Source organism: Lycorma delicatula, chromosome 9 (genome assembly GCF_047948215.1).
Source record: "Lycorma delicatula isolate Av1 chromosome 9, ASM4794821v1, whole genome shotgun sequence".
Classification (NCBI taxonomy): Eukaryota; Metazoa; Arthropoda; class Insecta; order Hemiptera; family Fulgoridae; genus Lycorma; species Lycorma delicatula.
Window position 1 is genome coordinate 35,597,734 of NC_134463.1, and position 16,853 is coordinate 35,614,586.

At 30.6% G+C, this 16,853-nt stretch overlaps 1 protein-coding gene across 1 annotated transcript in view; it reads left to right on the top strand.

Annotated features, from left to right (window-relative positions):
* The window catches only part of LOC142330271 (uncharacterized), a 132,742-nt gene that overhangs the window by 13,903 nt on the left and 101,986 nt on the right, over positions 1-16,853 (top strand). Inside the window, exon 2 of the mRNA XM_075375461.1 lies at positions 14,887-14,976. Coding sequence (XP_075231576.1) covers positions 14,887-14,976 — 90 coding nt within the window. The remainder of the gene's footprint in view (positions 1-14,886; positions 14,977-16,853) is intronic.

Below are 16,853 nucleotides of genomic sequence, written 5' to 3' on the forward strand. Positions count from 1 at the left end.
TAAACTCGAGTACGGTTGCTTTTACATTTATGAGAATAGTATATTAATATAAAATGAAAGATTGCCAATATGACTGCTGTTATATGTATATACCAGACAGCAGTTTCCATCATTACGGCAGTATAATCTTTGAATACGTGAATATGTGTGTGCGCTTGCGTGAGGGCTTTTATGTAGAGGCATTTTAAGAAGAGAAAACAATCTGTGTTTATCTTCCTGACCGGGCTTGTTTAACTGTTTGAAATACTGTTGTCTGTTTTCTTTTGTTGACCGCATTTGCATTTCAGTTATTACATAATTCACAAAAATAATATAAATGTTTACATCATCATATTTATAAAAAAATTATGATATAATTATGTTTTAATACAATAACGTAAAACGAATAAGTTTTTTTACGTTCATGTTTTGCAATACAAACACTTACACGCATACACATTTTATACGTTATGTATGTAATTAAATCAGTTGTAGACGATTTTACCTGAAACTGAAATCCATCCGTAAAACTGACAAAGCCATTCTCAAGTTAAAAAATATCTCATTCCAAGTTTACTAACCAAACTGAGGGAGTGAAAGTTGTTTTTTTCCTTAACATTCATTACTGAAACTAACTATTTTTGCACATCGCTTGCTAAATCCGTCTCAATGTAGATAATATTCAACCGCATATTACATCTTTATTCTATTCAATACTCTCAAAGAAAACAACTAGTGTGTCTTGTATTTTAAGTGTTTTACATGCATCATCGCCTTAAAAAAAGACTAGGTCAGGAGTAAAAGCCAAAAGTGTAAATGTTTGGCTTTTAAAGCCAAAAATTATCATTTTTTCCGGAGAAACTTTGCATTTTTTTACATTACCTCTTAGTTAATAGAGGATTTATGCAATATATACGTGAATTGTCTAGATATGGAAACCAAAAAATAAGTTTTAGGTTACCACAGAATTTTTGGTACAAATTACTTTCTTAATTTGTTGCAATTCTCTACAAGTTTTCATAATAAATTTTACGCATTTATTAGTCATTTAACAAAGTTTTTTTTTATAAATATAAAAAAAACGTATCTGTAGGCAACAAATTTTTCTGTTTTACGTAGGATATTATAAACATTATTGGAAATATGGTTATGAAACATATTTTATTCAATTTTTTCTGGTCAAAAACCATACTTTACCAAATTTTACCAATTTACCCCTTTTTCTTTTTCCTGTTTAGCCTCCGGAAATTACCTTTCAGACTTCAGAGGATGATATGTATGAGTGTAAATGAAGTGTAGTCTTGTACAGTCTCAGTTCCACCATTCCTGAAATGTGTGGTTAATTGAAACCCAACCACCAAAGAACACCGGTATCCACGATCTAGAATTCAAATCAGTGTAAAAATAACTGACTTTACTAGGACTTGAACGCTGGAACTTCTCGACTTCCAAATCAGCTGATTTGGGAAGACGCGTTCACCAACCCGGTGGGTTACCAATTTATCCCTTAATGTGGTTTTATTTCACTCATCAGGGAAAAATGAGGGAATCAGAGCGAAGTCTTTTGCTAGCCGTAACTCACTAATGAAGCGTTACCGGACAATGTTTATACGAAATTGTTTATTATTTTTGCTAGTGGAATGAGCTCAGAAGGCGCCGGTAACACTACGTGAATCATTCTTTCTCTATCACTCTCTCTCTCTCTCTCTCTCTCTGTGTGTGTGTGTGTGTGTATACATATATATATGCATGTGGTATGTGTATTTTTCGACAAGGCGTTTTCTTGTTTTATCCCGTTTTTCTTAAAACCTAAGTGAGATAGAGGTCTGGGATCACTTTTATTCTATTTCTTTGATTAAAAACCATAAGGAAGCACCAAATTTACCCCACCGATTTGTGTCCCAAGAATTTTAATACGGTTTAATTTCACAGGAGGAACAGAAAACAGGGCTAAATATTTCGCGAGCCGATAATCGCTAACGAAAATTTTTCTGACCTATGTTTATATGAACTTTTTTTTTCTTATTTTTGGCTATAGAATTATCTCCTGAAAGATTGCCATGCAATTTGGAATCACTCTGTATACATTCATACATATGTTGTTTTGTTACAGATGAACTAGTCGGATCCTAATACGTAAAGATTTTTTTTCCCCTTTAATATAACCAACTGTTCTCGCTATATTTGCCGGAAAACTAAAAGAAAAAAATTCTTTTTCCCTTAAAAAGAGGAGGTAAAGGTATTTATATACATAATTCGTATATTATAAAATATTATATTATTAGCTAAGCTGTCAGCAATGACAAATGCGTCTAATTGAATAAATTAAAAATTGAATGAAGATTAATATTAGATAATCGATTGCGAAGGTAAAATAAAAATACTAATTTTTTTTTCTATTAACTCTTAACAGCAACAACTTTTAGTAATTTTTTCTGAAATTAAAGGATAAATTTTCCTAAGGCGGTATGTTATGAATAAATTTAACTAATTTTATTTTTATGAAATATATTAAAGAATTTCATTGTAATGAAATAGTGTGGTGTAAATTAAATACTAACAAGACTGGTTTCATAGAATTAGGACATAAAACAGGTTTGTCCCTGACCAAATGGTCGATGCTCTTGTTTTTGCAGCGGCTACTGAACTGGACGGTGTATGTTCCTAACATTCTTTCTTTTTTTTAAAATTAATTCCCATTCACTCTCATCTACGTAATATAAATATGTATGAATGTATTTTCACTCGTATGGTGCGTAAATTTTATTGCTGTTTATCTATTAGTCAATTTAGGTTAATTAAATACCATAATGAAGTAAAATAGTACTATTAGAAAAACATTTCATGCCCAATACGTATACGAACTATTTACTCGATGTCCACCGGTAACCAGTTCATATTTATTTTCCGGAAGAAAACTATACGTCAAAATCCGATAAATGTTTCATATAAACATTATTTCAAATTTTATCAAATTATTATCCCCTGAAAAGTTTATTAAAATACATTCCCAGTTTGCAAATCAAAGAAAATTCTTTCCGCGAGATGGGAGAGGGGAAAAAATCATAGTTTGATTTATATATATATATATTTTAAAAAGGCGAAACATTTTAATTAGATTTTATAGTAAATCACACGTAAATTAAAAGTTTAACAAGCGACTACATGAACATTTGACCTCCTTCATTTGTACTGAGTTTAAGAAATACTCTATAATGAAATTAAATTAATACAGTGAAAGTTAGAATAAAGTATATAACGAAACTGTCGATACTAATTGATCGTAAAAGGTACAATCTGTGCCAAAAATAATCTTTATGTATTAGCAATTTAGTAAGTATTGTTTTTACGAACAACGAACTTCATCAATGATTGATGTCATAAAATTAATTACACTACACTAGATTACCATGTTTTTTGTCTGAAGAACAAGGTTAAATAAAACAAGTTTATCGAACTCCAAAGTAAGATTAAATATTAAACAACTTAGTGAAAAAGGTACGGTAATATAAATTAGCAGGAGAATGGTTTTAGACACATCTAATAAATAAGACTAAAACATGAAGAGTAAACAAGTAGTGTCTGAGAGATAATAGTAAAAAAGAGGGACGTCACGAATAATTAGTTCACGTGGATTTTCAGTGGGAAATTTCAACATGTCTGTTTAACTGAGAAAAATATTTGCGGTCACTTTGAAACTGAAAATTTTTAGAGATGTTTAAATATTTTTTTATAAAAATTGTTTTTCGACTAATAGAAACAACGTTTAGATTTTATTAAAATTTAAAAATCTGATGTGGACACCACATAACTTCTTTGTATGCTTATTAAAATACATATACACTTTTTTTTTTAAATGAACAGTACATAAAATATTATTTCAGTAATAACTTCTGATTTTTTTCATGTTTTCTTTTTATTGTTAATTGAATTATTATTTATTGTAAAATTTTGTTTTACAATCAGAGGTTAATAAAGTATAAATAAATTAATGTATTTAAATTAAAAAGAAAAGTTTTTTTACCAAAAAAAAGGAGATGAAGTCTGATTCGAACCGACGAGCCTCCCTTTCTAAGATCAAAATATTTCATTAATTAAAAATTTATTTTACTATAACTCTGGAACCAATCAAAATAAGTACCACTTATAATATTTCTTTGAAAAGCTCTCAATGAGGGCTTATTACTGCAATTAAGAAAAAGTCCAAAATCTACATTTTTTGGGATTTTGGACTTTTTTGGATACTTTTGGTTCAGTTGATTGCAATAAAAAAGGGAGGTGCAAAACTAGATTTGCAACAGTCCTAAATCTAAAATTTCAACATTCTATGGCTAATTGTTTTTTAGTTATGCGAGATATATACGTACGTACAGTCGTCACGCCGAAACTAGTCAAAATGGATTCAGGAATGATCAAAATGAATATTTCTGTTGAAATCTGAAAACCGAAATTTTTCGCTATCACAATACTTCCTTTATTTTGTACAAGGAAGAAAAAAAAGGCGTTTGGCCATAACAGCGTTACAAACAGAAAAAAATGACAGAAGGTCGTTAAAACAGTATCTCGCTATTTTCAGTAAAATAGTATCTTTAAAATTACAAATTGAGAAAAACTTCGACTAGATGAAATTACGCAATTAAATATATATATATATATATATATATATATATATATATATGTATTTGGATACAAATTATGAAGATTTCATTTATATATTTTATTGATGAGTGTGTTACGTACATTTTTATTTTTGTAATTCTGTTCACGTACTTACTATTTAATATTTGTAACATTAACAGATAACAGTACCAGATACAACTTACATATGTGTTCTTTATTAAATACAAAATGATTGAATAAGAGATAAACTACGATATGAAACTTGTACTCTCGCGTGAACGTCCTCTTTAATCGGTGTTGTCTAAAATATTAAGAAATTTCCTTCTTCGGTATATTTTAAATGAATACAACATCCTGATTTTGAATGAATGGGCTATACGTGTAATTTAACATTTGAATTTCCGTTACTTCAACGTAATCTTTGAGAACAATAAAATTAAAAAATACTCTTGCGCATATCTACGCAAGAAGACATACTTTTCATTAATTTAATTTGGTTTAATATTGCTAACAATAGATACGGCAGATAAAGAAACGTCAACGTTCCAACTTGCAACATGATAACAAACCATGCTTCTAATTTCTAAGTTTTTCGATCTTAAATTAAGCGTAACTCAAAAACGACACAACCAATATTTATCAAATTTTCACATGCACAACTTCAGATACATTACTACAGTATATCTAAATTTTAATGAAATTAATTTAATAGGTTTGGAAATTTTCGAGCCACAAAAGTTTGTACACAAGTATATAAATATATAAGGAGACCCCATTTTAAATGAATCATATTTTCGTAAACTTCATACCTAAAAACGTAAAGAAAATTCATTTTCACCCCTACTCCCCCAATCGACCAAAAGTAATTCAGTTCTTTTCTTCGAAAAGTCAGTAAAAAGAAAATCTATCAATGATTTTAACTAAAATTTCCCATCATATACAAAGATGTTGAAATTTTATTTTTCCTTCAGAAATAAAGTTAACATTATTATTACTTTTAACAACTTTTATTTTATTAATTAAAATAACATTAAAATTAATTTGTTAAACGAATAAAATGTAATACAAAATTTAATACTGTATTATGGTAGGTTATGACCTAAAGTAACATGAAACGTTGGTAAAACTCTTCAGATGACAATATCTTAAGCAACTCGAACATACCTAATTCTTATTTATCAAATCCCGGTATTTTACATAATCGGGATCTTTTAAATACTTTTAAAATTTCTTTAAAACTTTTTAAATACTCTTGATTCAAATCTTAAAAGAATTGCCAATCGTTTCTTCTCTTCCTTCACAATTCCTTCGACATACTTTTTTCCTTTCCAATCGAAAGATTCCACTTTTCTGTTCTTCCGTTCTTGTTTCAGAAAGATACTCTTCTTCCTATTTAATTTTACTAATATCCAAGACAGGAGTAGGAATTTTATATTTTTACATTTCATCCCTAAGTCGAGTGCCTTCGTATGTTGTATGAAATGGTGACTTTAATGGCCTCTACTTTATTAAGACTAACAGGCATCCGAATACAACATACAATGTAGAAGTAATATTCAATTTCTCATCCCTGACTAATTTACTATATTCTGAAAAACGTTTGTAAGAAAAGGAAAAAAGTTTGTTTAGCTATTTTTTGTTCGTTTTTTATAATTATTCAAGGTATGTACCTTGATATTAGGAGTAGGATTGTTAGTTTTTTAATAATTATCTTATTGAAGTCGTTAAAAAAAGTAAAATAATATTAAATTTAAAAAAAAGAAAATAAAACAGCTATAAAAAGTGAAAAATTATAGTTCTGCAAACAACTTTTTTAAATATGGGCCAAATATGTAAATTGTTTGTTTTAATTTATCATACGATTAAAAAAAAAAAAATAATAAACAAGAATTGAAAAAACGTATAATTTTTAATCTTTTATTGCATTTTCATTTATCTTAATTTTATTTAAAATTTGGATACGCTTATAAAAATACTGCTCTTTAAAATCAAAAGCCATTTAAAAAAGAAACAAGCCATTAAAAATTTGATGTAGACACTACATGATTTCCTTGTACGCCTATTAAATTACATATAAACATTTTTTTAAAATGAAAAGTACATAAAATTTTATTTCATTAATAACTTCTGGTATTTTTTCATTTTTTTTTTTTTTGTTATTGAAATCCAAATATTAAATCCAAATTTTTTTGGACTTTGGGCTTTTTTGGACACTTTTGGTACAGTCGATTGCAATCAAAGCGGGAGGTGTACAACTAGATGTTGCAACAGTCCTAAATCCAAAATTTTAACATTCTACGACTAATCGTTTTTGAGTTATGTGAGATACATTACGTACGTACGACTGTACTTACGAACGTGCGTACAGATGTCACGTCGAAACTAGTCAAAATGGATTCAGGGATGGTCAAAATGGATATTTCTGTTGAAATCTGAAAACGGACATTTTTCACGATTACAAAAAAAATAAAATGAAAAACTGAAATTTAAAAAAGAATTGAATAGCATTCATTTTTTCGAATTAGCCATTTCTGGACCGCGTGAACAAATATTATTTTTTTCTTTGAGGCTTTTCTCTTCTGCCATCTTCCTCGGTCATCATTTTTCTTAATCTTTCTCTGTATTCTCTTTCGTTGATTCCTCTTCCGTCTTGAGCAACTTCAATTTTTTTTAACACATACACTTTTATTTTCCTGGCTTCATAGCTCTAAAGCTATGCTGCAAGAAAGAGATTTTGGTAATCAGTCACAAAAAAATTGGTATGGGTATTTTTTACATTTTTCGAAGTTTCATGATCCAGGGACTCCAAAAAACAAAAAAAAGGTGGGGGTAATATTCGTACGTTCGTATATAAAAATCTATAAATGAACTAACTATAGTTGGCGTGTTTGAACCTTAATAACATTTGGCTGGGTACACCGATTTTGATGAAATTTGGTACAGAATATCGTCTGTATGGGGTTTGTTGGTAAACGTTTGGGATCAATAAATGTAGAGGGTGAGGTAGAAAAGTTTCTTTGGAAATTTCTTTTGAAAGTATAACCTTTGTAACCTTTTTTCTTAAAAATTTCCCTGCCTAAAATCAAATCTTCTCTTATTTTGATCTCTTTCCTACTGTACAGCCAACTGTTTTTGTTTTTGAAATTATCAAATCTTTCTCGTCAATCCTTCTTAATTTATTGTTTTTTTAAACAACGTAAAATTATCTCTGTTTTTTAATTGTGACAATCATGTTTTGAAATTTTCTATAAATTTCCTTATTTTATCTTAAACATTTTTATTATTTTCATATTTCGGGCCTAATATATTTCTCAGAACTTTTCTTTCTTTATTCAAAATATTCTTTAGTCTTGATTATTTAATTTTAAAGTTTCTGCCGCGTGACGATCAGGTTTTATAACCGTGTTGTATTATCCGAGTAAGAAATCGAATATTTATTATAGACTAGCAGACCCGGCAATGCTTCGCTATTTCTAGATTTGATTATATGTATAGATTAAATGAACACAATGAAAGTTTGATAAAACATTAAAAAATGAACATTACGGAACTTCACAAAATTTAACCTTTCCCTTTTTCCCTTTTACCTTTTCCCTCTTTCCTCATTTTCCTTTTCCTATTTTCATTTTTACCATTTTCCCTTTCCTTTTCCCCCATTTTGTACCTTTCCCTTTCTTTCACCTATTTGTCTTGTCCTTTCCCCTTTTCATTTCCTTTTCCGTTTTTACTTTTCCCCGTTTTCCCTTTTCGAATTTTCCCTTTTCCGATTTTTCTCTTTCTCCCTTTTCCCTGTGCGTAAATTGGCCCAGTAGTTTTTTAGTCTATAGCGGACACACATATCGGAAACACTGTAATGGAATCGTAAAATATTTAGTATAATATGTGTTGCTTTTACGTCCAACAGATAGCGCTGTTTTTTAAAAAAAAGCATGTTTTTACCTGTCACAGGTGCGAAATCTTAGGTATATAAATAGTAGACATTTAAAAACACGCGCGTATTCGAATGCAACGTTGTGTCAAAATTTCAAAGCAATTGGTGTAGAAATTTCGGAGATTTAAGATTTTGAACAAACGAACATTTACATTTTTATTTATATAGATTTCTGGTTAGAAAATCATTTTATTTTATTTTCCCAATTTTCTAAATACGTTATTTTTAGTCCACTTTCTGAATTAATTTGCCTAGATATTTAAATTTTTTCACGGCTTTAATTTTCCCAAATTTTGTTTCTGTTTCGCTTGGCTGGTCTTCTAGGTTTGTCATCATTTCCAAATTACCACATATTTTGTTTTTTTATTTTTATAGTTTTTTCTTAAAATTATAGTTTAATTTTATTTAATATATTAGTAATAATATCCTAAATATTCTTTCCAATATTTATATAAATATAATATAAATTATATATTTTATGAATGAATAAAAAGTAACTCTATAAATAAAGAAATAAAAAACTAACAATCAATCTTACATCCAATACACTATTGAGAAACTTTCTTACTTACGGATTACTAAATATAAGAAACCGGGTGATTAAAAAAGAAATAATAGTTGTAAATCTATAGAAACAGGCCTTGATCTAGTATTCAATGATCATTAAACTGAATTATTATGTAGTAAGTTCTTTTAATGAATTATAACCAGAATAATAATAATAATAGTAATAATAATAAAAAATGAAAAAAACATAGTTCTACTGATATTGTAATAATTTATATACAAAGATCCAGCTACAAAAAATATATATAATTGTTTAAATAAAATTTTACTATTGTATTAAGTAAAACTTAGTTTATTACATTACTTGTTGAATAACTTTCTTGTTTTATCTCATTATGAAAAAAAAGTTTAAGACTTTTATAGCAACATTTGTCGAATATATTAAGAAAACCCAATAAACACTAATTTGCATATGGTGCATACATTATTTATTTAAAGAATGTGTTACACTTAACAAATTTTTTTCTTTGTATAACCTGTTAATTGAGATTTAAAAATATTAAATTTCCTTCCTGGATTAAATCATTTCTACTTTTTATTTAAAACTACACAGATTTTAGGCGTAATATTTAATGATTCAATATTTATTACTTTCATGTTTTGAAATAACTGTATGTGTTTTATAAAGTTGTGAGAAATAATCTATTATAAGAACCTATTTAAACTGAATCAGCATAAACAATAGAAAGTTGTTCTGTATTTATATTACATATAAATGATTTTATTACAGTGTAATGGCCCCAACCGAACAGTTAAGGTTATGCTATATATTTAAATTGTTTATTAATTTTAAAAATCACAGCGTCTTTTTTTATAATTATTATAATAATATGAAAGTAAATAGATCACAGGCATATTTTATTATACTTCGAATGGTACATAAAAAATGATAGGATCAATGAATTTAATTCACTGAAAGATCAGATGTAAATCAAGTGAATTAGCTGATATATCAACAAACGGATTATTGATTTTTTTTCCATTAATTAATTGCCCACCGATCTGGTCTAGTAGTTAACACGTCGGCGTAAATCAGTTGCTAACAGCTGATTTTAGAAATCGAAGGTTCTGAGGTTTAAATCCTAGTAATAGTTAATTGTTTTGTGCGGATTTGAATACTAGACTGTGGATATCCATGTTCTTTGATGGTTGGGGTTCAATTAATCAAAGGCCTCAGGAATGGTCGGCCTGAGTCTGTACAAGACTACATCTCATTTATGTCATATGTATTATCCTCATCTCATCGGGTCGTAGCAGATATTGTGTCCAATTTGCTAGAAATTTGACTTTTGATTTTTTAAAGTGTTTTATTAAAAAAAAAAAAACATACTTACTATTACTTACTTTTACTTCATAAAATAATTTACTTTTATTCATTCATAAAATATATTTTTTATAATATATTTATATAAATATTGGAATAAATTCTAATTGTAAGATCCAGGCATAAGTTTAATTATCCAAATAATAAACATAATATCTACAAAAATAAAATTTAAAAAAAATATAAATTTCAAAGTCCATTTCATTTATGTTCGGAACTGAGTAAATAAACACCCGTCTCAGTAATTGGCTGGTTATGTCCTTGATTTTACTAATATCCCAAGATTATTTCTTAATATTTTGTATTTATGTTCAGTACCAGAACTGTAATGGTTCTAGGCAACCTAACATGTGTTCCAAATTTAATGTCATAGTCTTTTTCAAGAATAATCAGTGGTTCATGCCAGGATTACAAAGGAAAATTGGGAATAAAGTGGTTTCCTAACTGCCTAATTTATGGTTGCATATCGGCAGGGAAAATCCAAAAAACTACAATTCTACTATTGACATCTTCACTTTTTTAACCACACGAACTGGAGTTATATATTCATTATTATTCTAAGAGAAAGCAATAAGTTATCTTACGAGCTTTATTTGTATCAAACACACAAGAAGACTGAAATACACTATGTGATGCAAAAATTAATCCGTTAGATATACTGCTTTAACTCAGTAATTATTTTACAATAAAGTTTACCAGTAACATATATTTTAATTGTTTTTTTTATATAGGGACCTTCATTCATTTCAGCAAATAAATTTATAAAAACTCTTAAGTAGAACTCAATTCAAACGTATAATAATCCATTGTTGTGCAAATACGAATAATTTGTTTTTTAATTTAAAAGATAATAAATCCATAATGAATACTGTAAAACAAAAACATGCCAATTTAAATTTAAAAATTCTCTTAAAAGTAATTAAAATTATACCAACTACTTTAAATAATTGTATCAGTTGACTTCACAGACGAAACAACAGTTTCATACAATTTTACAGTTACATTAATTATATAAAATTCATGAAACATCAGGATTCATCGCAAATATAGCCATTCACAACTATGGATATAATTAAGTTTTCTTGAAATAATTACATTATCCTAAAGACAGTCTAAAGACAGTTAACGAATCTCTCCAATCCAATAATAAAAAATTTGTCTCATCGCATACGTTTAACAATATAAACAAAAGGATATTAGGTAATTATAAAGATATTATTTAAATTGTTAAAGGTATTAACTATTTAAATAGCTAATTATTTGATTAATACTAAACAGGTAGGCCGGAGTTAATACAGTTTTCTGAACCAAAATTATTTCTTACTAGCCGGTCTTACTTCCTGTATAGCAAGTAGGTTCTGCCCCCTGGGTCCTACTGTGTTCATTATCCTTATGCTTGTGTGAATAATACTGATAAATTTATCAATTTGCCTGTTCAAATTATAAAAAAACTGTCAGTATTTTGTAATCTCTTCAGAGCAAGTTTGGTTTCCACAGGACGCGAAACATTCCTAAGTGTGCGGGTTTTAGAATAGTCGGCCTCATTTTAAAAATAGCTAGTTACCAGTCCTTCGCACGAGTAAAAACGTATTTTTCACGGTTCTTAGCGTTATCCAATAATTCTATCAGGAGGTGACCGTAATCAGTTCTCACTTTTTAAAAAATATAAATTTTTAATGTTTTTTTATTTCGTGATTTTAACTCTTTTTTGGGTTTTTTTGTGGAATAAGATAATCTAAAGAAAGAACTTATATAAAATATTTACAGCTTTCTTCTCTGGTGTGTGTGTATATACACAAATTGTTTCCACATGAGAATAGAGCAAGTTAATTGCCCATGCGAGAAGCATTGACTGTCCAAGAGGAAACATCGTGGCATATGCCGACTATGGGCTGCTGCTGGTCGAGGGCAACTCGCGTGCCGAGATAGAGCTCAGAGCGACACAGGCGTGTAAGGTATTAAGGTTGTGGAGTCTTCAGCATGGGTTTCAGTGCGGAGAAAACCACTATAATGTTCTTGAAGGGTCGTCCAGCCGCAACCCGTCATCTGCGGGTTGTGATGGACGGCCTTCCGATTAGTTATGTTACCGTTCAGAAGTATCTGGGTTTCATTCTTGATGAGAGACTTCTCTTCAAGGAGCACCTCCAGTTTGTAGCGAAGAAGGCCATCGATGCTTTCTTCGGTGTCCGTAGAGTCATTCATCCCGATTGGGGGTTGAACTATCATACCATGCGAATTCTTTACAAAGGTGTCTGTGAGGCCATACTGTTGTACACTGCGACCGTCTGGGCTTATCGTTTACAATTCCTATGTTATAGGGGTATTCTTTTGCGATTTTAGCGTCTTCTATTGTTAACTGTTGTCGGTTGCTACAGAACTGTCTCGCGAGAGGCAGTCACTGTGATCGCCGGCATAAAATCCCTTGACATTTTAGCTACGGAACGTAGTCAGCGGTATATTTCCAAGAAGGGAGGCCTTCTAACGTCAGGGCGTATGCGAGAAATTGAAGACCAAAGTTTTAACTCTTGGCAAGCTAGGTGGAATGATTCTTCTACTGGTCGATACACGCATGGTATTTTTTCAAATGTTAGGGAGTTGCAAGCGATTAGCTGGGATTCCCCCAATCGTCATATTACTCAATTTCTTTCGGGACATGGTGCTTTTAGGGATAGTTTGGCTAGGTTTAAGTTGGTTGACTCCGGCTTGTGTCCGGACTGTAGGGTCGATGACACGGTGGACCATGTCCTGTATGTCTGTCCCAAGTACGAAGCTGAGCGTACCAGAGTTGTTAGGGAAATTGACAGAATAAACTCCTTTGATCTGCGAGTCAACTGGAGGACTCGCAGAGATTGGGCAATTATTGCTGGCTTCCTTCGATTCCTCGCCCTGCGCAAGACGGCCGAGTGGATCTAGTAGAGTAGGAACCCGGGTGACTAGGGTTCGCCTGGACAGTTTGACTGGCCAAAGGTAGGCGCTTTGACAGCGAGCCAAAGCTCGTTAGTTAGATTTAAGGTGACTAAAATTATATAAGCTGTCGACGGAACGGCGACTGCACAGTCGATGGGCATGGGATACCAAGTAGCCGTGAGGTGTAGCGGCGTTTTGACAAGAGCAGATTAGAATGAGCAAGCGACACTGTCGGCGGGATGGCGACTGCACTGCCGAGGGCATGGGATACCATACAGCCGTGACGTGTAGCGGTTTCTCGACGATGGTTTATTGAGGTGATTGTTACCCGGAACTCTGCGATGGAGCCGAGTGGGAGTAGGATGTCTGGCCGCCTCTCCCTTGTGGACCAGACCGGAGTCCATAATTTAACCTCTGGAGTTTGAACTGAAGTTGTGTTCAGTAAGGGAAACTAGGACTAAATCTCGTTGTTGCGAACAACATCTTTGGTGGTATGTTGTGTTTAATTTGCCTCGATTTACGAGACATTCACGAAATTGGCTCATAAGTAGAACTAGGCGCGGGGTTCGTGCTTCCGCGAACTCGGTTAGCTAGTTCAGAGGGATACGATGTAGGACATTCAAGATGTCCGGACAAGGCCTACAGCGAAGGCAAAAGCTGAGTTAACAAATCACCGATGCAAATGTCTACCGAGGCATTTACATCGGTGACATCCCAACGAGGCCAGGCTTATTACTATGAGATGTAAAATGTCAGAGGAGCGATAGACGACTCCCCTTAAAGCCCAACAGGGGTAGGAATGGGGGGGAGGTGGTGTGGCGACTGGAACGTCACTAAGCGGGTGTCTTCTCCTACGGGGTTGGGATGTTCAAGAAGAGACCACCCACTTGAAGCATCTGACCTTGTGAATTATTTATTGTAATCGAAAAAGCGACTTTAAGTGGTAACTGGTGACTCTTAAAAGTGAAGATCAAGTCTAAAGGAATGTATGCCATACACTGTCGAAAGTTTAAAGCTACTTTCTCGTAACTGAAAGAGATATTGAAAAAAAATTTTCTGTAGAAAATTTAGTTTCAGGTTGCTAGTGGTTTTGAATTCGATTTGACGAACGGTTTGTCCATAATAAAATTGAATATCGGCAAGGAACAGAATCCGTTGTTTTCGCAAGCCATTAAAACGGACACCATCTTGAAACATTTCGTAACGGTAATAGTCCTATGTTCTTTCTAAGTATTAAATCTATGTTCTTGCAAATTTTCAGCTCATTGGTTGAGTAATTTTGTGTGAAAGAGTAACAAACCCACAGAAATCACTACATATATATATATATATGTGTGTGTGTGTGTGTGTGTGTGTGTGTGTGTGTGAGTGTGTGTGGGTGTGTGTGTGTGTGTGTGTGTGAGTGTGTGTGTGTGTGTGTGTGTGTGTGTGTGTGTGTGTGTATAAAATAGAGTTAATCAGGGTTTACAGTATTTGAAAATTAATGCATAAATGTACTTTTTTTAACAATGAGAAAAAAGTATAATAATTCAAAATAACGTAATTATTTAATTTTCAGATCCTCCAGCAGAATGCGGTATATTAATTCCAGAAGAATTACCTTCATTTCTTTCACTATTATATTCGATAGTTCCACCAGTTCGTGTCGGTAAGTAATTTTTATATTAATAGCATAAAATACCATATTTACAGATAATTTATAATTATTATTGGCGTCGAAAATTTGATAAGTAATAAATTGAAAAGTAATTTTCACATTTATTGAGTGACTAGAGTAGGTATTATAATCGCATGACGTCACAGCGCTGGTGGAATTATATCACTTCGTAAAATTTGTCTTGCTGCAGCTAGTATTGGATCACGTTCATTGCTATTTCTCGTAAAGGATTATCCCACGCTACGTAACTTTTCAAACGAAATTGAGGATCTAGGAAGGAAAAGAAAGTATTAGTTGGTGCGTCCTGTTTACCTGTAATCTTTGAGAATCTTTCAGAACTTATTACATGATGAATAATATTTATTTTATTAATTCAATAAAAATTTACTATTCAGTTTTTATCCGACTTCAAAAAAGAAAAAGTTCTTGTTCAACCTGTATACTTTGTTTCTTAACATACATTAAAATTTTTCATCAAACGAATCGATTTCAGTGAATGATTTTAATGTTGTACAGTAAGTTTTGTCGAGAAAAAGGTCTTCAAATGGGACCCAAAAGTTTATATATTTCTTTTTAGAAATTATATTCTAAATACAATATAATTTTTATGATAAAATTCGTCAAGGGGTTCATCAACTAGAACGCAAAATTCTTTACTAAAATTTTGATTTTTTTTTCTCAAATATACTTTAATACTGCAAAATTTTTAAGTTAAAATCATCATTTGCTCTAATGTATGAAATCGGACCCAAATCTTTTTGCCTTAACATTTCGAATTTTTCGTTATCGTACCCTAAATATTACATAATTAATTTGTTAATATTTAAAAACCATATGGCGTATTTGAAATACAAATCTTTCAAGGGCAAAGCCAGGAAAGTTATGCAACTACTTGTCAGCTTGTTTTAACTTTCTCTTCCTTTAAACTATTAACTTGAGATTTTTTCATTAATTTTTTTTATAAGGTGTTATATATTTAGATGAAAATAGTTTATTTGCAGACTTTATCAATGAGGTTGGAGAAAATTTTGGAATATTTCCAAAAATTAATTTTTTATTCAAATAACTTAAAATTGCATCTGAAATGTGTTTAAACATATTTTATGATGATAAAAATAGCATAATTTAAACAGGATTTAATTTTTACTAATATAACAAATACTACAAATATTTATTTATTTTTATTTTGCTTTGCCAAGAAAATACTTAGATAAAAAATATAAGAAAATAATTCGTCTTTTAAGATAATAAAGAAATTTTTATCTTAGAAGATTCAGGAAGGGTTTAATTTTTTGCTTTAATCAAATGGCCGGTGAAATTCAGCGACATCGTTGCCAGATTTAAAAATAAATAAAATAATTTAAAGAATAAAAATAAAAACCGACTTCAAAAATAATAGCATTAAAATGTTACAAATAATTGTATTTTTATTTATTAAGTAAAAGTATTTGCAACAACTATTCCTGAAGTCGGTGCCGACCAACACAAGTTAAAAAAAAAACTTACGATCTATATAGTAACAAATCCTACTTCAAACAATGCGAAATTGGTAATAAAAGTTTTACTACTATAGAATGAGATCTACAAAAATATAATACAACAATAAAATGTGACATACAAAAATATGATAAAAGAATACTTTATAGATGCTTACGTATATTTATTATCACCAAGTATATGCCTAAGTGAACTCCAGATTAGGTATAATCGTGAAATGCTTTCTCTTACATTCTCTTGAGATCCCATTTTATATGTGGGAATCCCTATTAGCCGCCTAGCGGTCGGTTGAGGTATTAACTTTATTATTAATTTTGTGTTTAATCTGTGTTGGCCAGCATCGACTTTAAGAATAGTTAGTTATTTTTTGT